The 25,417-nt window shown below is 46.6% G+C and overlaps 1 protein-coding gene across 1 annotated transcript in view; it reads left to right on the top strand.

The window, feature by feature from the left end:
• Positions 1 to 1,342: 1,342 nt before the first annotated feature.
• The window catches only part of LY86 (lymphocyte antigen 86), a 51,168-nt gene continuing 27,093 nt past the window's right edge, over positions 1,343 to 25,417 (top strand). The window contains exon 1 of the mRNA XM_082638304.1: positions 1,343 to 1,472. Coding sequence (XP_082494430.1) covers positions 1,346 to 1,472 — 127 coding nt within the window. The 5' untranslated portion in view covers positions 1,343 to 1,345. The remainder of the gene's footprint in view (positions 1,473 to 25,417) is intronic.

Below are 25,417 nucleotides of genomic sequence, written 5' to 3'. Positions count from 1 at the left end.
GCACGTCTGTGGCTCCACCCCAGAGTCCGTGCTTCAGTGGGTCTTGAGTGGAGCCCAAGAACTTGCATTTCTAACAAACTCTTAGTGGAAGTTGATGCCTGTGGTCCAGGAGCCGCACTTTGGGAATCACTATTGAAATCCAATGTCACTGAACTTAAGAAAATCAATCCCCAAGTGACTATGCCCTGCTCTCTCCCTAGCAATCCAAAGTATCCATCAATTAAGTCAACGTATTTGTTTGTCTTCACTGATCATTAAATTCCACTTATTACAAAAAAAAGTTTGGAAGTGCCTTTAATTCTTATTTAAGCCATGGGCAGAAATTGTGAACGTACCCAGGGCGCTCAGAGAAAAACGCTTTTCCTCCCCAGGGAAATAGTGTTTTCTGTTGCTTCTAAAATCTGCCGGCCTTGGTCCTGACTCTGGTTCTCTTAAACTACGGTGGAGCTGGGGCTGGGGGTGGGGAGTCAGGGTTGAGAAACTTTGCTGTCACGATGCAGGACCACAGAGGAAGGGGGGTAGAGAGACAGATTCTTGGCTTTGAAAAGAAAGCGGGACATGACATTAATAATCCTGCTTCTGACCAAAACAAGGCTTCAAAGGGAGGTCCTCTCTCCCCCATCCTTCCCCACCCTTCCCACCAAGCTGAGCCCAGAAATAGAACCCAGCTCGCTTCTCAGGGCTCTTCCCTCCACCTCGTCTCCAGAGACCACAGCTACTGCCCCCAGAGCACTGCCCTGTCCTCCCAGCGGCACAGTCGTTTCTGAAATCTTAATCCTGGAGCTGAAGCCAGAGAAGAGTGCCAACAAGGCAAAAGCCTGATTCCAGGTCCCAAATGTCCTTCTGCAGCTCCCCAAACGCCAAGCGCTGCTGGCCGGCCCCAGCCAGGCCCCTGGGCTACAGCCCACATCAGAGGTCCCTGGGGACAGGGGACCCGGTGATGGAAAACATGTGGAGGCCTGTGGTTTCACTTTCCTGAGTTCTCTGTTCCACCCGGGGGCAGGGCTGTAAGGAGGGTGGGGCAGGAAGGAGGGCTCTTTGGGGGCCCAGTTGTAAGGCCCTGCATCACTTGCTGGCCCCTCTCTTTGAAAGCAGAAAGTCAAACATTAGCCACCCCGGACCCAGACGAGCCTCACCCGTTGATTCAAGCACCAAAGGTTCTGGGAAACAGCATTCAAAGGCCTCTGCTAACTGCCTGTTGCTTCTCAGAGTGGTTCCTCAAGGAGCATAAAATATGAGAAGTGAAACTGAACATGTCACCCCTTTATGAGAGGAGGGGAAGCACCCTGAAGGCCCTTTCTCTTGGGCCAGTTACTCTTCTATTGGTCACACACAGAACCTCGCCATGCAGGTGCTCATGGCCGCCTTTCTTGTCTGGACTCTGATGTCTCCCCAGGGCCGTGGCAGTGAAGCCTGGCCCACACACACGGCCTGCAGGGATGAGAACTTGCAAGTCCTCTACCAGAGCTGCGGTAAGCGCTTTCTGAATGTCCATTTCTGTTCATGGGGAAATTAAGGCCCACAGATGTGAGCTGCTGGAGTGTTTTGTTGGAGTGGGGGAAGGGTGAGGGGGACAGTGGCCAAACAGGTCTGCGAGGACCCCTGGGAGCCCTGGGCAGAAGCAGCAATCGGCCGGGAGAGAGCTTAAGATTATGACGAGGAACAGAAAAAGACAGTGAGAGTCTAGATACAGCAATTCATTAACGTCACAGAGCCCGAAAAAGAACAGATTGACCGATGAGTCTACCAAATCGTGAAACCTCGCCAGTTCAAGATCAGGAAGAGATGTTTCTGTCACCTCCCTCGATTGTACACCTGGGACACCTTGCCAAGTTATTTCATTTGCAAGTTGAGTGAAAAGGTCATTTATGCCAAAGGAGAAGGCTCCTGTCCTTCTGATGACACTCCCAGAGCTTCTATCACAGCAGCAACATCATTCATTCATTCAACAAACACTTATCTGGCAGCTGCCGATGCCAGGAATTTCTCTAGGGCTGGACATAACAAAAGGGAATGAGCTACGTTACCCTATGGGGCAAACGTAGATACCAACCAAAATTGCAGTCTGATGAATAGAATGCTGGGAACTGCCGTGATCAGTGTCGGAACCGAGTCTTTGGAGTGTATATTCATCTACTGGAGCAGTTAGAACACCACAGACTGGGAGGCTTAAACAGCAGAAATTTATTGGCTCACAGTTCTGGAGGCTGCAAGTCCAAGATCAAGTGTCAGAAGGGTTGGTTTCTCCTTAGGCCTCTCTCCTGGGCTTGCAGACGGCCATCTTCTTCTCCTGTCTTCACTTGGTCTTTGCTCTGTGCCCACAGGTTCCTAGTATGTCTGTGTCTCTTCTTATAAGGACATCAGTCATATTGGATCAGGGCCCACAAGTATGACCTTGTTTAATCTTAATCACCCCTTTAAGACCCTTACTCCATATACTGCCATATTTTAAGGTACTGAGGGATAGGATTTCAACATATGGATGGGGTTGGGGAATTCAGTCCATAAAGGGGGCCTGAGTGGCCAGAAAGCAGCCCAGTCTCAGGACCACAGCTTGAATGAAGATTAGAGGGACTGGCTCATGAAGTCATGACATTGTGAAATATGCCACTTTGGAGGTAGACAGGGGTCAGAATGCTGTTGGACTGTAGGAGGTGGAAAGGAGATGCCCTTTAAGCATCTAAGTCAGCTGCATGATAAGCTGAGGAGTAGTGTAGATGTTACACTCAGCAGAAGCTGATCCCTACGGCTGCCACCCAAGGAGCTGCCTCAGAGAGGTCCACACTTCACTCTTTTAAAAAGAAGGAACATCGAGCATTGAAATGCACACACACATTTTTCTAGTGTAAAAGAGAAGGAATGGCTGGATGCTGGAAGTGTTGATCACCGGACTCCTGCTCTGCCTGTGGGGATGGGATGCTTTCTGCTGGCGTCTATTCATTTCAGATGCAGGACCAGAAGCAAGACTCGAGATGAATGCCCTGCTCAGGATTTGTTTTTCCAATTCGTCCTCCTATTAAGGGTTACCATGGCTGGTCCATCCCTCAGACCAGCCTGACGCCTGCAGCATTCGTCCAAGCCTGGCAAGCACCTCTCGAGCCCCTGCCGTGAGAGACGAGAGGAGCAGATGTATCAGGGAGAGAACAAGAGCTTCTCACCCATCCGCCCAGGGAAAACTCCTCCCTCTGAAGGGGTGGTGGCTCCGTGGGGTCAATGAATGCCGACCACAAACCCTGCTCCGGGCACTCAGCCAAAGGAATGGCCGAGACGCAGTCCTAGTCCAAGCGTGGTGGGAGGATGAGACAAGCATCAGGGTAAAGGCTGCGTGTGAAGGGCTGGAACAGAGGCGCAGGTCCGGCACCAGGGGACATGGTGGTCGGAGGGGGTGAGATTGGGACCTAAACCCATCAGGGAAAGGTCATCAAGCTCGGGTTCAACCTTAAAGGATGATACAAACAGTAATTACAGCATCTCATGTTCGTAGAACGTTTATATGTGCCAGGCACTGTGCTAAGGGCTTTCTACGTGTTATTCTCATTTACAGATGTGTAAACTGAGGATCAGAGATGTCAGGTGACTTTTCTGAGGCCACAAAAGTAATAGGGACAGAATTACATCCCCAGTGGCACAGAAGAGGCGTTAGGTAAATATTGGTGGAATTAAAATAAATTGATCCCAGGCCTGTCTGACTCCAGAGCCTACTCTGAATCACCTGCCGTCTAGAATTTTGTCAGAAGGCAAATGGAGTGGAGGTGGGGAGCGGGAAGGAGCATTTCGGCAGAGAACAGCATGTGTGAAGTTCGGGAAACGTGCCCAGGATTAGAGTTCACGGAGCTGCAGAAGGGCTGGGACGTGGGGGAGGGTGAGAGATGAGGTGGGAGATGTGGGCAGAGCCCAGGTGTGATGGGTAATTTTATGTGTCAGCGTGACTGGGCCATGGGATGCCCAGATAGCTGCTTAAACTTCATGTCTGGGTGCGTCTGTGAGGTGTTTCCAGACGAGATTAGCACTGGAATCAGGGGACTGAGTAAAACAGATGGTCCGCCCAATGTGAGTGGGCCTCACGCAACCTGTGAGGACCTGAGTAGAACACAAAGGCAGAGGAAGGTTGAATTCACTCTCTGCCCAACTGCAGAACTGGGACCCTGACCTCCCGCTTGCAGCCCTCCTGGTTCTCAGGCCTTCAAAATACACCACCAGCCTTCCTGGGGCCCCGGCTTGCAGATGGCAGATTGTGAGACTTCTCAGGCTCCATCCTCATGTGAGACTACATCTTGTAATAACTCTCTTTCTAGAATAGATGCATACATGTAATTCCATTGGTTCTGTTTCTCTGGAGAGCCCTGACTAATACACCAAGAGACCCAGACAAGGCTGGGCTGTATCCTTTTGGCAGTGAGGAAAGGACTGCATTTTGGCAAGCTTCCTCGGGTAAGGGTAGGAGCATGGATATGAGACTGAAAACCGTTTGAGGCTTCAGGCAGGATTTGTAGCCTAGAGAATCAATCATCCAGGAAAGAAATCATGGGAGCTAAACAGCAGAATTTCAACAGGCTTAATGTCAGCAGGAATCTTTGGTGTACGTTGCAATCAGCAGAGAGGAAAGCAGGGTCCTGGGAGCTCCTCTACGGGTGGGTCTCCCTCCTCTCTTGAGAGCCTTTGAGCTGTTGGGGACTGAATGGCTGCATACCCCTCCGCAGATGGAGACGCCCCCTCAGCAGCTGGATTCACAGCGGGGCAGCCCCTCGAGGCCTTCGCACTGATGACATAGACATAGTATGTGATGCTTCAGTTGTGACGCTTCATCCAGGCCTGGGGTTTAGACATCCCTGGGCACCTCAGGGGTCCCAACATGTGCACAGATGTGGGAGGATCAGCTGACAAAAATAAAGGATCTACTGTCTTCTGGGTTTAGCGCTTCATTTTTCCTTTCTCTTTTTGTTTTAGCATTTTAGTGGGAGGGGGGATTTTCGGCTAGAAACTGTTCTGAATAAGACAAAAATCCTTGAGGTGAATGAAAGAATTTCATAAACGGTTATGGGGCTCTGAACACAGACCAGGAAGTGAGCAAAAGTGTCTGAAAAAGGAGAAGTCCTGCTTTGTCCAACCGTTAGTGCTGCAGCAAAGAAGAGAGTGACAGTCTTTATAAAAGCCCAAGGGGGAACAAAAGCAGTCAGGGGCCTTTCTTTTGTTAAATCATAAGGCAATTTCCAGGGCTAGAAAAAGCCCAGGGGCCCCACACCACATACATGCCCCAAATGTCCACCAATGTGTTTACTGAGGTGCTGCTTCTATCACACGAAGATGTGACATGGATCACAAAAGTGCACGTGGTCGGAAGATGAACTAGACGGTAGGGGAAGCGGTGGGGTGGGGAAGGGGAGGGGAATAATAAAGCCGGGGGGTTGGGGAGGTCAGGACACTTACAGCAGAGGGGGCAGCGGCGTGAGGGATAGGAGCTTGGGGTCTGGAATCATTCCAACCCCTAGGCAATACTCTCTGTTTCCGGTCTTTGATTGTAAAATGAGTTTCCTTGGTGTTTGGTGGCTTTAAAGGACGTGCATTGATTCTTTTAGAGTTTTGGAGGCCAGGAGTCCAAAGTCAGTTTCACTTGGTCAAAGGACACCCTCACTTGGAATCTCCAGGGGAGGATCCTGTCCTTGCTTTGTCCGGCTTCTGCAGCTGCTTCCCTGCATCCTTTGGCTCACAGCCCCCTCCTGCATCTTCAAAGCCAGCAGCATTGCACCTTGCCTCAGCTGTCACATTCCTTCCTTCTTCTGTGTCAAGTTTCCCTCAGTCTCCCTCTTGTGAGGACGCTTGTGATTAGGATAATCTCACGACCTCAGAATCCTTAGCTTAATCACTTCTGCAAAGTACTTTTTGCCACTTAAGGTAACATTCACAGGTTCTGGGGATCGGGGCATGGATATCTTTGGGAACAATTATCCAGCCCACTACAATAGGGATAGTAATTTTATCAGCATCTCGGGGCTGTGTGAGGATTAAGTGAAAAGGACTGTGAACGGTGCTGAGCACATACTACGTGCTCCGTAAATCTCTGCTGCTGTTGACTTGTAAGATATTTCACCGTCACAAGAGGTATATTTGCCTCTGAGCTTCCTTGAAGCCAAATCAAACAAGGAAATTACGCTGTTTACAAAATGAAACCAGTTTTCAAGGAGATGTCCAGCTTTTCCTGACCCTGGAATAAGCTGTGAGAAGCATTTCTCCCCGGAGCAAGTGGCATCCTGGACAGCATCTCTACAAGAGATGCCACAGTGACTCACATCCACTGCTCTCTGTGGTGCCCCTCAGCGTAGACCAAGGGCTCATTACCACAATGAAACTCAGGGTCGATTGTGCAGAAGGCCACAGTAGAACCGTCCTTGAATGCAGCATTTGCAGGTCTGGGTTGCTCAAGGGGAATTTGGACACCCATGGGAATGGGCGAGCTGCAGGTGCTCCAGGACCCACCGTAAACACCATTATTGTGGCCACTGCTGCTGTTACGGGGGTTTTGATAAGGGTTGGAGAGCAGAGATCTAAGTTGTATTTTCTGGCACGAGCCTTGAGCGTACACCTCAGTGTTGTCCGTGAACCTGCCTTGACATCAACCAGGCAGAGAGGAGAGTCATAAAAAGTAAAGGACCTGTGACACATGCCCAAATCGCTTCATGTCCCCCTTTTTGGTTTCTCTGATACTCACAGTCCACCTGGCCATTCACTTGGCTCCTGGGGGGTCGTCTAGGGCAAAGGTCAGCAAAGGAAGCCCACAGGCCAAATCCCACCTGCTCCGTGTTTTTGAACAGCCCATGAGCTAAGAATGGTTTTTACATTTTTAACTGGCTAAAAAAAATTCAAAAGAAGAATAATATTTATGACATGTGAAAATTATATGAAATTCCCATTTCTGCATCCATAAATAAAGTTTTTTGGAACTGTGCTACAAGGGCACAGTGAGGAGTGTGACAAGGACTGGAGGCCCACAGAGCCGAAAATATTAACTATTTGGCCCTTCGTCGAAAAAGTTTGCTGCTCCCTAGTCAAGGTCAGAAAGAATCTCTCAAGCTCTTCACCAGATCAGAGCCTCAAGTCCTGGGTCTTCTGGATGATTCTAGCCATAAAGAAACTCCATGGCCAAGTGAACTTGGCACTAAAACCACCACGACTGCAAAGGATTTGTAGGAACCCATTGAGAGAATCGTCATTGCCATAACAATCTCCTGCTTCTGTATAACGTTTTACCATTTATAAAGTTCTTCCACTTGTAAGGTCTCATTCAGTCCTCATGAATAGCCCTAGGAGGTATGAAGGGTGTGTCTTTCCATTTTCCACATATAAAAACAGAAGCACATATATATTAAATATCTTAACAAAGTAACATACCTGAGCCCTTGATACAAACCAACCTAAGTGACTCCATGCCCAGTGACCTAAAGCTGTTATCGCGGAACTCTAATATGGATTAAGCCATGCCAGCTGATCCCAGAAACATAGGGTGGGGACAGGGAGAAGGCACAGCTGAAAAACTAAGTCTTTGGGTGAAGAGGTGAAAACCCTTAAGTACGAGCAAAAGGAGGAGGAGAAAGAGGAGGGGGGAGAGGGAGAGGGAAGGAAGACACAGGGAGAAAGGGGGCTGGGCAGGAGAGAGATGTGTCTTCTGATTCAAGGGTTGTTTCCCCCTCCCACCCCTCCCCACCAGTCTCCCCTCTCTGCACAAGTTCAGAGCTGGGCCAGTATGGCTCTTCCCAAGTGTCCCCCAGGACCTGTAGCAGCCACAGAAGACAAGGAACACCCACATCTATGTTTGTCAGCCTTGGGTACCAAGTTCTCTTTGGTGGCAAGGTGTCTGGAAATGACACCTCCCAAATTAAAAGAAGCAAATGAAAGGCCATTCTCTTATGAGTAAGAACAACATGTTTTATGGTGGAGCCCTCCTGCGCAGATGTCATGCTCACCTCATAGGGAAACCCTATTTCCCTCACACCTGAGAGCAGCTTCCTCCGTGAAGAAGTTGGGGGGAGCCCCATCTCCAGCAGTAAGTTGAGGGCTGTGGGTGGTACCTGTGGGACAGACCAGCCACCTGGGATGTCCTAGGGTCAGGGGACCATGGCATCTGATCACTGTGATTCAAACTTGCAGCCAACACCGGCTCCCGCTCCTTGAAGGGATCAGCCTTGTCCACTTCTGCCCAAATCGGTTTCACTTTATCTGACCTCCAAAAAGTCCTTAATGACAAAGTCAAAATCAGGTCACAGGCACCTGAATAAGCCATAAAGAGAGCCACACAGGACAATGCATCAGACTCTAAGAATGCGAAGCGACGCTGGCCACATTTCCTTCCAAACAGAGGGTGAACCGCAATGGCCTGGCTGCAGAGCGGAAGGACTTTGATAAAATATCCTAGGAAAAAAACTGTTTTAAACAGTCTGGAAGGAAAGGGAGGGGGAAAACCTCCTCTCCTCAAAACCTAATAATTCTTTAGTAAATGGAGCATAAAACAAACAAAAGAAGCAACGACATCAAAAAATAATAATATGAATGGAAAACATCACACGCCACGTAGTCATGTAAAAATACTTTAAAAAATTACATGCAGAAAGCAATTTCTCTGTTTATTTTCCTAGATTAATAGGGATATAAATACTGGGCAATTAAAGAAAAGTAAACAGCCAGAGAAACAAAGATGCAACTTCAAAGGGAAAACTTAGGGCCTGCAGGATTCAACAGCTAGTGGCCTTGAGCAGAGTGGGGCCTTTTTGCCAAACTTAAAGACAGGAAGTTGATTAAAAAAAAAAAAGAATGTCAACATTGAGATGCAGATTTTAAAAAATGGGAACAGGAAAAAGTCAAAAGTGGACAGGAGCTGGAGGGGAAACAACCCAACCCACAGATGCGCTTCTGCCAAGAGCCCCTGTGTTCCTCCCTGTTTCCCTCTGGTTGTTACCATTTATGGCCAAGTCTCCAAGGTGGTGTTACTCCTCCTAAGAGCTTTGTAAGAGATGCTGAGTAACTTACTGAATAGGGACCTATGGAGACAAAAAAGCCAAGAGTCTGTGCGTGTAAGAGGCTCTTTCCATCCTCAGGCAAAATTGGAGGGGCAGCTTAGCTGAGTTTGGGGAGGAGCCTCTTTGGAGAGTTAGTGATGGGGGAGGACCATCCTCCAGCTCTGCAGCTATTTCTGTAAAGACTACAGCCGCCAGTGTGAGGTCCTGGGCTAGGCTGGAGACTCAGGCCGGCAGAAGGGGCAGCGCGGGTCCAAAGCAGCTTTTTTCTTAGAGGCCGAGGAAAGCGAAGGAGAGAGCCCCCTTCCCAGCTCCAGCTCTTCTCGCTGGAGCACCTGGCAGAGCCCGGCAGGTACCAGGCTCCCGTCACCCAGGAGCCCTAGGCTGGCAGCGCCCTCAGCATCACTGGTGAGAGCAGACGGAAGGCACAAAGCAGGGGCGTGCTGATCAAGCATACAGGTGGGGAGTGGCGGCGGGGGCACCCTCCAAACCTCAACCCTAAACAACAGTTCAGGGAAAAGGATAATTGAAAGAAAAGGGCCACCCACCCAGGAACTGTGTGCCATCTGGCTTAGCGTGCGTTCCTTCTCTGGGATGCCTTGTGAAGTGAGAGCCCATGCTCCTGATCTAGTATTTCATTCTGGGGTCCTAGAGTAGCCAGTTGAGCATCCCTGGAAGTACTCGGGGTCTCCCGGGAAACAAGCGCTATAGAGTTCGCGCATGCATCTGGGTGCGACCGGGGTGATTCCTGCGCAGTGGGCAATGGGCAAGCCTGTGTCTGCTGGCCTCCTTGTGAGGGATCCGAGAAGGCCGAGTTGTGCCTCCGTGCCTTTTTGAAATTCTGCGCCCGTCTCCCCTGCGGCGCCTCTGCGCTTCCAGAACAGAAGGAAGTAGTAACCAGGCCAGGAGGTAATGGCCAGGAGGAAAAAGAGAAAGATCCTCAGCCCAGAAAGCTCTGCTTCCAAGCACAACTTAACAGTGGGAGATTCACACAGGCTCTCTGGGGACCTAGAGTGAGGTCAATGGGCTCCCTTATTTGAAGCCTGGCATCTCCCCTCTGGCCAGGTGGGAACTGTGCCAGCCCCGGGGACAAATCCAGACTAGAATGATCAGGGTTCCCTCTGCCTGTTCACCATTAGAATCCTTTCCCATAGCTGGGAACTTTCTTATTCGGAGAGCTTCTCTGTATGTTTCAGTGCTCAATTTCATGCTTCCCGTAGTACTGTATCAAAAATAGTCCTTTAAACAATTAAACGCTACTTACATAATTAACAAATCAAAACTTTGTAAATTTAACAAATTACTTTTATTGCAGGCATATATCCATGGCTCACGAATTTTTTAATAGAATTCTCTTAAGCATGTAAACAAATACAGCGGATTTCCTTAAATGCTTTAAAATCTTTAAAGGCAGGCAAAGCAAGCACAAATTATCACGGTGACTGTTCCATTTACTATGACCCTTTCCTTAAACTAGTGTCAAAATATTGGTACTATGCGTTTAACTTTCTTTATCATCTTTACATTGATGTTTATTCTTCCCTGTATTCTTATTTTTCTTGGAGTTATAAAAATACTTAGTTCAGTATTTTCCTAGCTGTCTAGTATGTTCCTGACCAAAGATGAAGACTATCACTCAGACCAGCCAGGACACAGGTTCTGAGTTACCAATCAATTGATCCTGGGCCTGGTGGCAGCGGGTCAGCAAGTTGAGGTCTCTGTACTTAAACTTGACCTATTACATCCTGAAGACCTTTGAAGCCCCTTGCTTTCACAGGGTTCCCTGTATCCTGCTGCTCTTTCATCAATTGATGTGTGTTTTGCTGGGTCATTGTGATGCCATCCTGGCATTAGTATGCATTAACCCAGCCTGTCAGCATTGCTGGAAACGTACACCTACCACCCTAATGTCAGAAATACAGTGAGAGGGGTCATTTAGGGGAGATGATGGATTTTGTCTGCACAGTTGAGGCTCATCTTTACGACATTTAGCTAACTCAACCTCTTAGAACATAGCACTGGATTGTCTCTCTACTTGTATATTCTGTGTGGTTTCTGGTGCTGACTTGACTCTCGTCCGGCTTTCTATCCAATTTTTACATGAGGCCACTTGAGCTGATCCATCCTTCTGTCCCAATGTTTCCCAAGCACTTCTGTTCTATGTATATACATGTACTTGTTTTCTGGCTTATTCACAATGCTTTGTCCTTACTACCACCTACTTACAAAGATAGAAAAAAATCCCGTGGTTCTCCCTACTCTGTCCAAACGGGTGGGAACTCTCTGAATCTCTAAGAACAAGGCTTCGCGCTCATCGAGTGTTTGGGATGTGACGCAACTCCCTTTTCGTCTTTGCTCAGGCTGCCTCACCCAGACAAGCCTGTGAAATGATTCTGAAAGAAACGCGAGAGTTGAGGTCTTCAAGAGCCCCAAACAGCAGGCACTGCCTTTCTCCCTATTCCCAGAAACTGCCTGGTATCGCCCCAATCAGCAGAAGAGAGCAAGTCCCCGGTGGCCTCCTCCCACCTGCCCCCTCCCGGTCAGAGATGGCACAACAGGGCATGGCCCCCTGCCCCCCACAGCACTGGCTTGCCCTCTGTTTCCAGCTCCGTGGCCAGTGTAGAGGACTTTGGTCTCTCCAGTTGCAGTTTTCAGTGGCTGTAGAGCTGCTAACGGACAGGAAGGGAGTACACTGCAGCACGGGGTGAGGTTTCTGACCATGGCCTTGTGGCCATCTGCTGTGGTCATGGATGTAAGTGGCCTCGAAAGGAGCCGGGCGGCCAGGGACTGTCACATGACCACCTATTTATTTCTCCACCAGCCTGGCGCTCTGCAGGCAGGTGGGGCGGGTCAGCATTCTTTCAGTCCCCGCCCACAGGCTCAGGGCAGACGGGGGGTGGGGGGGGGGCGGGGGGGGGCCTCTTACAGAACTAGGAAATGTGCTGGCCAGACAGAACCTCAGGGCTTCAGTCCAAGCACCTCCGTGTTCAGAAGAGGAAACTCGGAGCCAGAGAAGAAATGTGTCCCAATCACGGCCACAGAGCAGGGTGGTGGTGGCACCGTCCCAGGACCCTCCTGGGCAGCTCTGCGTCCTGTCCTCTGCATAAAAGCCATGATGTGAACTCACCCAATGTCAGGCCAGAGATACTGCGTACATCGCGACCAGATCTTCTTCATACTCACACCCCCAAAGTGCACAGGATCCTCTTTCTAGGCAGCCCTTCTCTTAAGGCGATGTGCCCTCATCCCTCCCTGCCAGGCCCCTATAAAACAAGGGACTTTGTGTATACACAAGAGCTAAGGGGGCTCGTTTATAATACCGAGAGGACCATTTAGTTCCATAAATGTCCTATCGCTGTGAACTTTACATACAAATGACATAGTTTCATAGAACAGTGAAGGCAAGGGCTTGTTTAGAAGGAAAGCTGACTTCTGCGGTATATGAGCCTCATTACGGATTCCAACAACACTTAGAAAACAAATGACCATGACAGAGGACACCTGATGAAAATACGATAGGTGACTCAGGCCCCTAAAGCCCCAAAGCTTGACATCAGCAGCCTGCTTCCTCTGGTCTTTTCTCCATGTCTAGAAAAGCTTGCTAAATACAGCCAGCTTCAGCCATGAAGACAAATGCCCAATCCACCCCCCTCCCCCTCCCCTGGTGTCAGCAGGCTTCAGTCTAGATCCTGCATGGTGACTATTCCAGAAGGGCAGTAGTGGAGACTCAGTTCTCTGGAGTCTAAATTCTAGCCTGACTTACATGGAGCTGATGGAATTCAGGCAGGACGGAGAGTGGATAGGAAGATTGTGTTCCAGGGTGAACAGCTTTTCTGCCTCACACTTGGCTTTGGTTTTAACTAAATGAAAGAACAATTCTTGTGTCAGTGAGTGTGCACGTTTCCAAAAAAAAAAAATACCTGAGGAGAAAATTGCCGATGGCTCTTGGTTTACTTGAAGCAGTGGTTGAACAGCAAGTATCAAGTGTCCCATTGTGTCTGAGGTTTTAGAGCTCGTAACACCTGTGTAAACACTGCCTGCTCTCGGGGTCTCAGTGGTGCTGTCTTCCTGGGGGAGCGGACCTTCAGAATTCTGGAAGGCAGTGACAGAGAGAAGACCATGGTTCCCTTCCTGCAAAACTCATCATTTCCTTACATCTCACCCATTCCAGAAGCTATAGAGCTTGGCTCAAACGCTCAAATACACTCATGGAAAAGGCAAATTATGAAGGAAGTGGGTCAGTTGTAATTTACAATAGAAAGTTACAGGGACTATAGCGCTCCTCTCATCTCAAGGAGGAAACTACTATTCAGCTCCATCCGATAGCTGTGTGGGATTGTGGGACCCGGGATGTCTAACCTTCTGTTATACTTTTTCAGAAGAAAAGTTCCTAATCTAGAAGCACAACCTCCTAATTTACGAATATGGCAATTAGCCTAAGTGTTTTGTTTTTTTTTAACATCTTTATTGGAGTACAATTGTTTTACAATGGTGTGTTAGTTTCTGCTGTATAACAAAATGAATCAGCTATACATATACATACATCCCCATATCTCCTCCCTCTTGCATCTCCCTCCCACCCTCCCTATCCCACCCCTCTAGGTGGACACAAAGCACCGAGCTGATCTCCCTGTGCTATGTGGCTGCTTCCCACTAGCTATCTATTTTACATTTGGTAGTGTATATATGTCCATGCCACTCTCTCACTTCGTCCCAGCTTACCCTTCCCCCTCCCCATGTCCTCAAGTCCACTCTCTATGTCTGCCTCTATATTCCTGTCCTGCCCCTAGGTTCTTCAGTACTGTTTTGTTTTTTTTTTAGGTTCCATATATATGTGTTAGCATACAGTATTTGTTTTTCTCTTTCTGACTTACTTCACTCTGTATGACAGACTCTAGGTCCATCCACCTCACTACAAATAATTCAATTTCATTTCTTTTTATGGCTGAGTAATACTCCATTGTATATATGTGCCACATCTTCTTTATCCATTCATCTGTCGATGGACACTTATAGCCTAAGTGTTTTTAAACGTTGTGCAGGCCAAAAAACACATCTGAAAGCTAGGAGCAAATCAGGCTCTAGCCATTTATAGCCTCTGCTGTAGAGAGGGGAGACTTTAGTCTGGTTATGCCTTTTATTTTTTTGATATCTAGACCCAAATGGCTTCCCTTCCTGGACTCAGAGTATCTCTAAAAAACCATCTTACAGTTCAGTTTTAACATCACTATCCTCTGTATCAAAGTGACGTTACCATATGAATCCCCAAGAATGCCAAATATGTAAAAGTTAGGTAACCAGTTACTCAATTTAGAATATTCTTGCTGACCTAAGAATCAAGTATTCAAGTATGTCCAGTCCATGCTATTTCCATCATCATCCAAACACCTGGAACTGCTAGTTAGATTTTTGACCCAAATCTGTTGAAATGCTTCTTGCCACCTACAAACTTCACTAAAATGTGTATTTCTAAAAAAACACTAGAAAGCAGGAGGCCTAGAATATAAACTACTCTAAAGATGAAACTATTTCTTTGCATTTATCTTTGAAACCACAACAATTAGCATCATATACATAGTCAATATTCATTATAAATTAGAGGAATAAGTTTAAGTGTTAAGTTTAGAGTTTCCTGAGAAATTATCAGGGACACAGGAATTGAGTGCAAATTTATTTAAGAAATGATTCTGGGAAGAACCAGAAGAGAGTGAAAAAGTGAGGCAGGGAAGAAAAGGATGCCAATCCAGGTAACCACTGTGGGCAACTGAAGCCTGGTTCTTCTGGGGACCCCTGGGAGACCCGTGAAATATGTCTTATGGTGGTCAGATCTGAAGGGAGAAGAAACTGGGGCATTGATCTAGCAACTTCTATCTGTCATGGTTGTTCCTGGGTACATTGACTCCCCAGCACTACTGGCTTGACAGTGTATAGAACAAGCTCACTCCCACACCCAGAGAAAGCCCTCAGGCAGTCGTAGGTATCTGCAGGAAGGCTTTGGAGAGAATAAATCCCCTGCTACCGTACCCTTGTGCATTGGAACTTCTCATATACACAAAAGCATTCATGAAGAGGACACTGACAAAAGAGAGACCAAGACAACCCACAAAAAGTGTCCGTTGCAGATGGAATGGGCAAGCTTCTGGTCTCCACGTCATGAAAAACTGTCTTGCTATAAAACCTCTGGGTAAAATGTGACACAAATCTTTTTAAATGCATAGGTAAGCTTGCATGAAAGAACGGGAGGTTTCCAAGAGCCAGAGCTAAAAGAAAGCACAAAAGCAGAGTGGAAAGCCAGCACCGAAGCTACATCTGCCCTCAGAACAGGTGTTTGACTCCATGGGCCAGAATGTGGCTTCAATGGCTCTGTGAGAGTCTGGCAACCATGCCCTGTGCTGTGCAAGATGGAAATCAATCCCACCATGAAACAAGGACCATCAAAGAGTTATACCCACAGTTAAAAGTGGACGAGAAAAAAAAAACACATTCTTCAGCAAAATGGAAGACAAAGAAACTTATCTGACTCTGCTTGGCCTCTGGAGAAAGTAACTCTTCCCTGAGAACCAGTAACTCCAGACCTGATATCACCACTGGTTTGGGGCTCAAACCTCTATATACAAAAATGTATATTCCCTTCATGATCCAGGAAATCCCAAGCCTAGAAATTAAGGTGGTTCTTGATTGGGAATACCTGGGACATATTGACAGAAGAAAATGCAAACTTCCTCTGGAGGAATACATACTCTCAATTCAGGTTTCACATGATTTCTGAAGATTGAGCTCACGATCCAAAATTTAAAAACACAAGGAAATAAGCCACCATGAGGGAAAGTCAGCAGAAAAACAAAAAGCAAAAGTATAGCCCTATATGTATTAGATTTGGAAAATATAAGATACAGAATATAAAACAGAGAACATGTCATTTGGTTAAGAAATAAAAGAGGGAATCTAAAACATGAACAAGGAAAAATACAATATAAAAAAACACATTTGAAAGATTTGAAAAAGAATCAAAGAGAAGCCCTTAAAATAAAATATTTAATTGTTGAAATAAAAAAATCATGGCTAGGTTAAAACACAGATTTTAAAATAGCTTAGAGAGAACTAATGAACTGGATGAAAGGTCTGGAGATATTACTCAAAATGCGTCATGGAGAAATCGAGAGATATGAGCTATAGCTATAAAACAAAACAGAGGTAATAAGGAAAAGGCAATTTCTGAAGAAAAGTACTGGGATTTCCTGGAATTAGTGAAAGACATGAATCTTCAAATTCAGTAAACACAACAATTCCCATGTGGGATTCATAAAAAGAATTCCACAACTTAGACCCATCAGAGTAAAACCACAAATTAACAAAGGAAAAAAATAACTGGTATAAATATATAGCAAGAGAAATCATGTAGCAAAAAATTATATTTAGACTGATAGCAGATTTTAATATAGCAACAGAGAAAAGAGAAAACAGCAATCAACCTCGACTTCTATATTTAACTAATTACCACTCAAAAATAAGAGGGAATTAAAGACTTTTTTGGACAAACAAAATCTAGAGTTTGCCACCAAAAGACTCACAGTAATGGAACTTTCTAAGGCAGGGGTCCCCAACCCCCCAGGCCGTGGATGACTACTGGTCCACAGCCTCTTAGGAACCGGCCCACAAAGCAGGAGGTGAGTGGTGGGTGAGCGAGCGAAGCTTCATCTGCTGCTCCCCATCGCTAGCATTACTGCCTGAACCATCACCGCCCACCCCCACTCCCCCCACCCCCACACCCCATCCGTGGAAAAATTGTCTTCCACGAAACCGGTCCCTGATGCCAAAAAGGTTGGGGGCCACTGTTCTAAGGGATACTTCAGAAAGAAATAAAATGTTCCCAGAAATAAGTTCTGAAATGCAAGATGGAATGGGAGAAAAGAATTAATACATTAAAAGAAACAATGAATGATAATAATATCTAATTTGAAACAGGAATGTATTTGTCTCCTATTGTTGCATAATGAATTACCCTAAAATTTAGCAGTTTAAAACAACAACCATTATTATCTCACAGTTTTTAATGGCTGAATAACTTACATATATATAAATATAATAAAATGTTTATCCATTCATCCATCAATGGACATTTAGGTTGTTTCCATGTCTTGACTATTGTAAATAATACTGCTGTGAACATGAGGGTGTAGATATCTTTCCGAGTTAATGTTTGTGTTTCCTTTGGATCTATTCCCAGAAGTGGAATTGCTAAATCATATGGTAGTTCTATTTTTAATTTTTTGAGGATCTACCAGATTGAATTTTAAAAATCAGCTCTCTGCTCTTTAAAGAAATGTACCTAAAATACAAATCTACAGTGAACATCACATTTAATGGTGAAACATTGGAAACACTCCCTTTAAAACCAAGAACCAGACAAGAGCACCCACCATCACCTACTCTATTGAACATGACACTGAAGGCCCTCACCAGCACAGTAAATAAAATGTTTAAGGATTTGAAAAGAGGATACAAAATATTATTATATGCGTACAATATGACTGTCAACATAGAAAAACCTAATCTAAAATTTATTGGAATTAATGAGATTTGAACTAACAATTTATTTTGAAATCAGTGTATTACATTATTCCAAAAGATAGCTAGCATACGTAGCTTTGGTTAATTCACTTTCACAGCTGTAGAATATATCATTATTTGCATAGACTAAAATTATATACATTCTCTTTTTTTTAATGTTTTTTTAAAATTTATTTATTTTATTTATTTATTTTTGGATCTGTTGGGTCTTCATTGCTGAGCATGGGCTTTCTCTAGCTGAGGCGAACAGGGGCTATTCTTTGTTGTGGTGCACGGGCTTCTCATTGCAGTGGCTTCTCTTGTTGTGGAGCATGGGCTCTAGGTGCGTGGGCTTCAGTAGTTGCAGCACACAGGCTCAGCAGTTGTGGCTCACGGGCTCTAGAGCCAGGCTCAGTAGTTGTGGCACATGGGCTTATTTGCTCTGTGGCATTTGGGATCTTCCCGGAGCAGGGATTGAACCTGTGCCCCCTGCATTGGCAGGCGGATTCTTAACCACTGCGCCACCAGGGAAGCCCCTATACATTCTCCTTTTAATAAAGATTTAGGTTGCCTCCAATTTTTCACAATTACAAACGGTTGTGAGCATCTATTATTTATGTCTCCTTATGTCAGAAAATGCTTCCCAACCCAGGACTTTTCTTTCCATTTCTCTGAGGCTTAATTAAGCCTAGGCAAAGGTATGTAGAAGAATTTCTCTAGTTTAACCAGTTTTGTCTAGTAATGTTTCCATACAATAACAGTTTTTAAATGCTATGTTCTGAAAACACACGAACAGATGGCAAAAAAAAAAAAAAAAAAAAAAGGCTGAACGATATCCAAATGGTTCCAATGATGGCATGAAGGAGATGGGTGAGGTGTTGAGTCAGGTCTGCTTGAAACTTTGCTGTGATCAGCTCACATGCTGCATTGAACTTGTGTGCAGGTCATTGGGGCAGGTAGTCTGTGGTTATTCAGTAAGTGCATGACTCATTTATTAATCTGAAGTCAGGTTTCCATCTTATTTTTCATGTCAGTTTGCAATCTTCCAACAGAATTCTTTTTATATTTTTAGCAAAAGTATTTTTAATCCTCTAAACAGGAGGAAACTAATAGGATTGTGTTGATTCAGGAAGCAGAGAAATGAGTCCTTTTCTTAATTAGGAATTTATTTTGCTGGCAGAGGGTCCAAACCAAAGGCAGCTGGTTCTTTTCTCCTCCAGTATCGACCAGTGAGTGCTTGTAGACCTATGTCATTCCTGCCACGGGATTCTGTTCCTGGGTGGTCCATGTCACACAATGAGAAACATCCTTCTCCTTCCCATCAGGGAGAGCTCTACTGCAAAGCTGGGACATCCAGCAGATTCATTCTGGTTCCATCTCCTAATGTGAGACATGCAAGAATAAGTGGTGAACCGGTTCTTGGAATTTGGAATCCTGCTTCCCGGATTTCAGTACAAGACATCCTGGTGGAAACTGTCATTGGGTACCGACTCCACCTTCTCAGTAAATCTCCAGGGTGCTTTTAGGAAGAGTTGATTGCATGCTCTGGAGATACTGTGCCTCTTATTCTCTCATGAAGGATGCATCTGTGATCCCCCTTGAACATTTCCTCTCCCTTTCAGTGCCTTCTGTTGAGCACTCATGCTCATTCCATGTCAGGGTGGTCAATTCAGAAACAGTGTCACTCTCTGGACACTTGGCTGACTGCTAACAGTGAAGAGGAGGGTCTTTACACGTGTTATGGACTGTATTGTCTCCCCAAAAGTCATATGCTGAAGCTCTAAACCTCAATGTGATGGTATTTGGAGGAGGGGTGTTTGGGAGGTAATTAGGGTTAGATGAGGTCATGAGGGTGGGGCCCTGTGATGGAATTAGTGACCTTCTAAGAGGAAGAGACCAGAGAGGTCTCTCTCTCTGTCTCTGCCATATGACGACACATGGAGAAGTCAGCAAACCAGGAAGAGGGCTCCCACTAGGAGCCAAATCAGCCAGCATCCTGATCTTGGATTCCCCAGCTTCCAGAACTGTGAGAAATTAAGCCACCCAGTCTGTGGTATTTTGTTGTGACAGCCTGACAAACTAAGACAAACCATCAGCTCCGTCAGTAGGCTTGCCTCCTAGGAAAAGTGTACATTGATGTTTCCTCCTGTGACTCTGATGGGGGGATGGAAGCAGCAGTGGACACTTTGTTACCCAGTGTGGGGAGAGCAGGACTCAAGGGGGAAGAAGTATATAGTAAGTTGTTCTCACACCAGAAAGCGCTGGGGAAACAAGTCATAAGAATTAGCACTTGTTCTGCAGGCCTCCATGTGACGACGTGACAAGAACTGCCTCAGGGGTCCTGAACACAGTGCTGGGAAGTAAGGGGGGCTATGGAAGGAAACCCCCATCACGGCTGGTCATCCAAGCCGCCCTCCCCCAGGTGGACATTAACAACAATTAGCCACTGCTGCATGTGCATCTCACAGCTTCTAGGATGTGATCGTTCCTGAGAACATCCATCTCATATCATGGAGGGAGTTTTGCCCGAAACTTGAAGGCTGAGTGGGCAAAGACGTTGTCAACCCCCTGTAGTTGTTGACTACAAGCCCCTTTCCCGATTCCTCCCAGGGAACAAGCTTCTTGGGCAAGTGTTTCTCTTAAGAGGGCATGCCTACTAGGCTGGAGGGAATGTAATACGCACGGCCACTCTGGAAAACTGGCTGTTTCTTATAAAACCAAACATACGCTTACCACATAACCCAGCAACCTCAGTCCTGGGTATTTATCCCAGAGAAATGAAGACTATGTTCACACAAAAACTTGTATGTGAAAGCTCATGAATGCTTTATTTCTAATAGTCCCAAACTGGCCAGATGTCCTTCAACAGGTGAGTGGTTAAACAAGCTGTGAAACATCCACACTACGGAAAACAACTCAGCCACAAAAACGAATAAGACGCACAACCACCTGGATGGGTCTCCAGGACACCATGGAGAATGAAAAATATTCCAATCTCAAAAGGTTGCATATGAGGTGATCATTTTGTAATGTATAAAAATATTGAATCACTGTGCTGTATACCTGAAACTAATATAATATTGTAAGTCCACTATACTTCAATTAAAATATATATATATATATATATATATATATATGACAAGTTAAGAAGCAAGCGTACATACTGTATGGTTCCATTTGTATAACATTCTCAAGATGACAAAATTATACTGCTGGAGCAGTGATTCGTGGTTTCTGGGGTAGGGAAGGGGGGGTGGGGTAGGGAGTGCCTGTCAAAGGGCAGCATGAGGAAGGTTCTTTGTGTCTGGATCTTGACTGTGTTGGTAGTAGTTGAAGGAGTGAATAACAACACCGTTACTAAGATTGCGTTTAAGCTGCAAAGGGGCCAGGCCAGGTAGTGTGGAGTGAGAGCTTGGGAGATACGCCTTGCACACAGAAGACGGTTTGACTCTATGCTGACTATAAAATGAGAGACTTAGCGTATACGTGTATCTTTTATTGAGTTTGTGTTTTGGCCATGTAGTATCGTAATTAGGTGATGGAAGTGTTATACTCCAGATGAGAGCAGAAGCCTGTTCTGGTTTGTCTTTGTATCCCCAAGGCCTAGTGCTCTTCCTGCCATGTGTCAGGTACTCAGTAAAATGAATGAGAGGCTAAGTTGCAGTTCCCATTCTCCAGCCACTAAGATGCACTGTCACCTGTAAAACAGGTTCAAGTTTGCTCGTACCCTCATGCTAAGATTTTTTGTGACACCATGATGCCCCCTTGGTAACACACCATAAAACTGTGCATTTAGTGTTTATTGTCAATCTGTACTTGAGATGCAAAAGATCAATCTCAATAGCTTCAAATGGGTCGTTATTTTCCTTGAGACATTTGGCGAGGTGTTTTGGATGAAAGCTCATCCTCATTCCCATTTATCTCTTTTTGGTCTCTAATGTGTATACTATAATACAAAAACCATCTCCTCCTAAGCTCGTGGGAGCCAAATGCAGGTTATGCCTGGGGAGTGGAATTCAGAGGCCAAAAGAAGACTCAGGTTCACACCCCTTCTCCATCAATACTGAGTTCCAATGAATCTGATTTCTTTTGCAGTTAGAAGCAGACAGGGTGAGGGATCCAGAATTTTGAATTTTGTGCTGCCAAATTAGCAGATTTGTAGCACAAATTAGTAGCACAAACCTACCTTCACACTCAAAAATGCATTCACCAGGCTTACCAAGCAGCCTGCGGGGTGTAGGAATTCTTGCCCTCTGTACAGCTATATACAGGAGCTGTTCCACTGCGATGGTGTTCATGCATTTTGGTCATGTTTGGTATCAGGAACCATGTTCAAGCATTTTCAAACACCCACTCTACATGTTCAAGCTGAAGAAACAAAAAGCCAGACTGCATACCCAACTTTGGCCAGGTGAGTCAATTCCCAATGAAATGTTGACCAAGGAGACTAGAATGGGGGCAGAACTACTACTATTTGAAATATAATAGCCCATCGGGGAGCTTTGCTATTCTATAGTAATAAGATTTGACAGGTGGAAAAAAAGGAGAGATCAGGAAATAACAGAACAACTAGCTAGAATACATCTACCACCTTGTAAGTCATTTCTTTCTCTTCAGTGGCAGGGAAGGAGGATGAGGGAACGGGGAAAGAAACACACCACAGCGCATCAAGGACAGAAAAGAGGATATTAATTTTCTGTTGCCATGGTAATGGATTTCCAGCAATGGCTTCTCACCGAAGACTTCCCCCCCATCCATTTTTTTTTTAGGGATCCATAATGACCCTTGAATGTTATCCTAGGAATCACACAAGAAAATTAAAACTCTCCTGTGAAGATACTGCCATGTAAGAAAGCAAACTTTCAGATCCATGCACAACTAGGCCTGTACTGTAAACAGTACAAGCTTGCAGAGCTGGTAATCACCCAACCTAAAAGAAGAAGTCAAAAGCAAGATCTGTTTATTTTGTTTCATTTGCAAAAGAATTCTGAAAGATAGTAGAGGTACATCTGCTAATATTTGGCCTGGGACTAGATTTTCAACCACACTCAGAAACTCCATCCTAAGTGCCAAGGCAAATACCCTGGTTATAATGATGATAAAACATGCCGTGGAATATCGAACTCCCCTGGAGCAGCCTGTTTTCTGCCAACAGCACACGGAGGAAGCAATATCAGCTCCTAAAGTCGTGTGGGTTAAGGGATGTTAGAAGAAAGTCAGTGCTCTGGATCTCAGGATGTAGCCCCCTGAGTGCTGGAGGGGAGCACAGAGAAAGAGGGAAGGAGTGGGAGGGAGAAAGAGAGGAAGAAGGAGAAAGAGAGAGAGACTACCTTCACGCAGCAGGAAGGTCGTGGACAACCTTGGATGGCCTTGGACGTGAACGTGGGGAAGGCTAGTGGAGGGGAGGCTGGAGGGGTGTCAGCTATTTTTCAGGGTGACACTGCTGTCGGAATTCCACCCTCCTCCCCACGGGCACAGGAAAGCCAATGCTTCACCCACTTTGCAACAATATTTAAAACCCAAGCAATAGAACTCCAAGCACATGTGCACACACGTGAACAAGTGTGAGTAAAACTAGTAAAATCTAAAAGAGCCCTGTGGGTTGTACCAACTGGATCTCTTTGTTTTGATACTGTACTATGCGTAAGATGTCACCGTGGCGGGGAAGCTGGGTGAAGGATACCTGAAACTTCTATCTTTTTGCAACTTCCTGTGAGAATATAATAATTTCAAAATACACAATTTGTTAAAAAGCCTCAAGCAGAGATATGAAATTGGAAAATGGGACTGGCGGCATGAGAGACGACCCCCCTCCTCTGTCCTTCAAGCCATGAAACCAGCAACACAGACGATGGACACAGGGCACAGAGCAACCACCATGGGCTCGAGGACTTAGGGACGCGTGGCTCGCCCGAGACACACCAGCTCCTGGCCCCATCAGGCCCTCGGCCCCGCCATCGTCGGGGAGGAATTGCACTTCCAGAGGCTGAGTTTTGTCGTCCTCCCCCTGATTCCAGTTGAGAGCCCAACACTGGCCAGAAACACCCCAGGCCAGCTCATCCTCTCCTGGACAACCGTCCAGGGCCAGCCCCCGCCAGGGAGAGCACAGGCAACCAACAGAACTCAAGGCCCAAGAGTGGCTCTGAAGCTGAGATGTGTAAAGAACCTGCGCGTGCTAAATCTTACCCGTTTATCTAAGTCTATTCTACTCCATGAAGGAGCATGGAACAGTTCCAGGGCGCATTTGACTGCCCTTAGCAGGAATGCAGATGCTGCTGGCTGCTTCCCCAGCCTCTTTCCCCACCCACCAAGGGATTTCCTGTCAGCCGTTTGGAGGAGCCTGCCTTCCAGGCATACCTGTCCCTGGTGTGTGTGGACAGCAGGACAGGTTGCGGCACGTCAGCCTCACCCGCTGTAACTGCTGGCCTCTCTTAGGCAGAGGTCATACATGAGGACAGAACAGACAGAAAGGGGGTATAGCCTAGAGGCAAAGGAAAAAATATTTTCCATGAACAGGTCATATATTTTCCTATGAAGCTTTGCCTCTTTCCTCAGTCCATTCACTGCTCTACAGTGAAGGGTCTGGAAGAAACATTTATCTCTGCCCTCGAAGCCCAGGAACACCAGCTCTCATCAACTTTCCCATTTTATTCTTTCAGAAGAGCCACATTCAGATAATCCAATTTATATGTGGTCAGAATTACCTGAGGCAAGCGTCCAAGGAAAAATGCCCCCACCCTTGCTCCCAATCAATTCTTACACTGTAAAAGGAGAACTCCTTTAAAAATGCAACCCACTGTCTTTAATTTTGGTAGGTGATTCTGAGGCATTTGTCTGGCAATTGAGAAAGCAATTCTTTTTTGTTTTCTGTGTTTTTTTTGCGGTACGCGGGCCTCTCACTGTTGTGGCCTCTCCCGTTGCGGAGCACAGGCTCCGGACGCGCAGGCTCAGCGGCCATGGCTCACGGGTCCAGCTGCTCCATGGCATATGGGATCTTCCCGGACCGGGGAACGAACCCGCGTCCCCTGCATCAGCAGGCGGACTCTCAACCACTGCGCCACCAGGGAAGCCCGAGAAAGCAATTCTTTAAAGCAATGGTTCTCCACTAGGCGAGTTTGTCCCCCAGGGGATATTTGGCAATGTCTGTAACCTCTTTGGGCTGGAATTGGGGCTGGGATGTTACTGGTTTCTAGTGGGTAGAGGTGTTGCCGCACAGGGCAGCCACCCCCCAAAAATGATTTCCGACCCAAAATGTCAGTAGTGACAAGGTTGAGAAATCTGGCTTTAAAGTTCTGCACAAGTTGATTACAGATAACCTCTATTATTCATTCAATAAACCGCTACTTGGAACCTAGTATAATCTTAAGATATTATGCTGGGCCCTGAAGCAGGGGAGCCTGCCTTGAAGCATCTAGTAGAGGTTTACAGGAAAATATAATGTAGTGTAAAGCAGCGGTCCCCAGTGTTTTTGGCACCAGGGACTGGTTTCGTGGAAGACGGTTTTTCCACAGACAGGGGCTGGGGGGTTTGGGGGTGTAGGGATGGTTCACGCGGTAATGGGAGCGATGAGGAGAGATGGGGAGAGATGGGGAACGGTGGGGAGCGGTGGGGAGCGGTGGGGAGCGACGGGGAGCGGTGGGGAGTGACGGGGAGCGGTGGAGAGCGACGGGGAGAGACGGGGAGCGGTGGGGAGAGACGGGGAGCGGTGGGGAGTGACGGGGAGCGGTGGAGAGCGACGGGGAGAGACGGGGAGCGGTGGGGAGCGGTGGGGAGCGACAGGGAGAGACGGGGAGCGGTGGGGAGCGGTGGAGAGCGACGGGGAGCGGCGGGGAGCGACGGGGAGCGACGGGGAACAGTGGGGA

Source organism: Mesoplodon mirus, assembly GCF_964341445.2.
Source record: "Mesoplodon mirus genome assembly, chromosome: 12".
NCBI classification, from domain to species: domain Eukaryota; kingdom Metazoa; phylum Chordata; class Mammalia; order Artiodactyla; family Ziphiidae; genus Mesoplodon; species Mesoplodon mirus.
The sequence above is the reverse complement of the archived record's forward strand: the minus strand, read 5'-3'. Positions and strand labels throughout refer to the sequence as shown.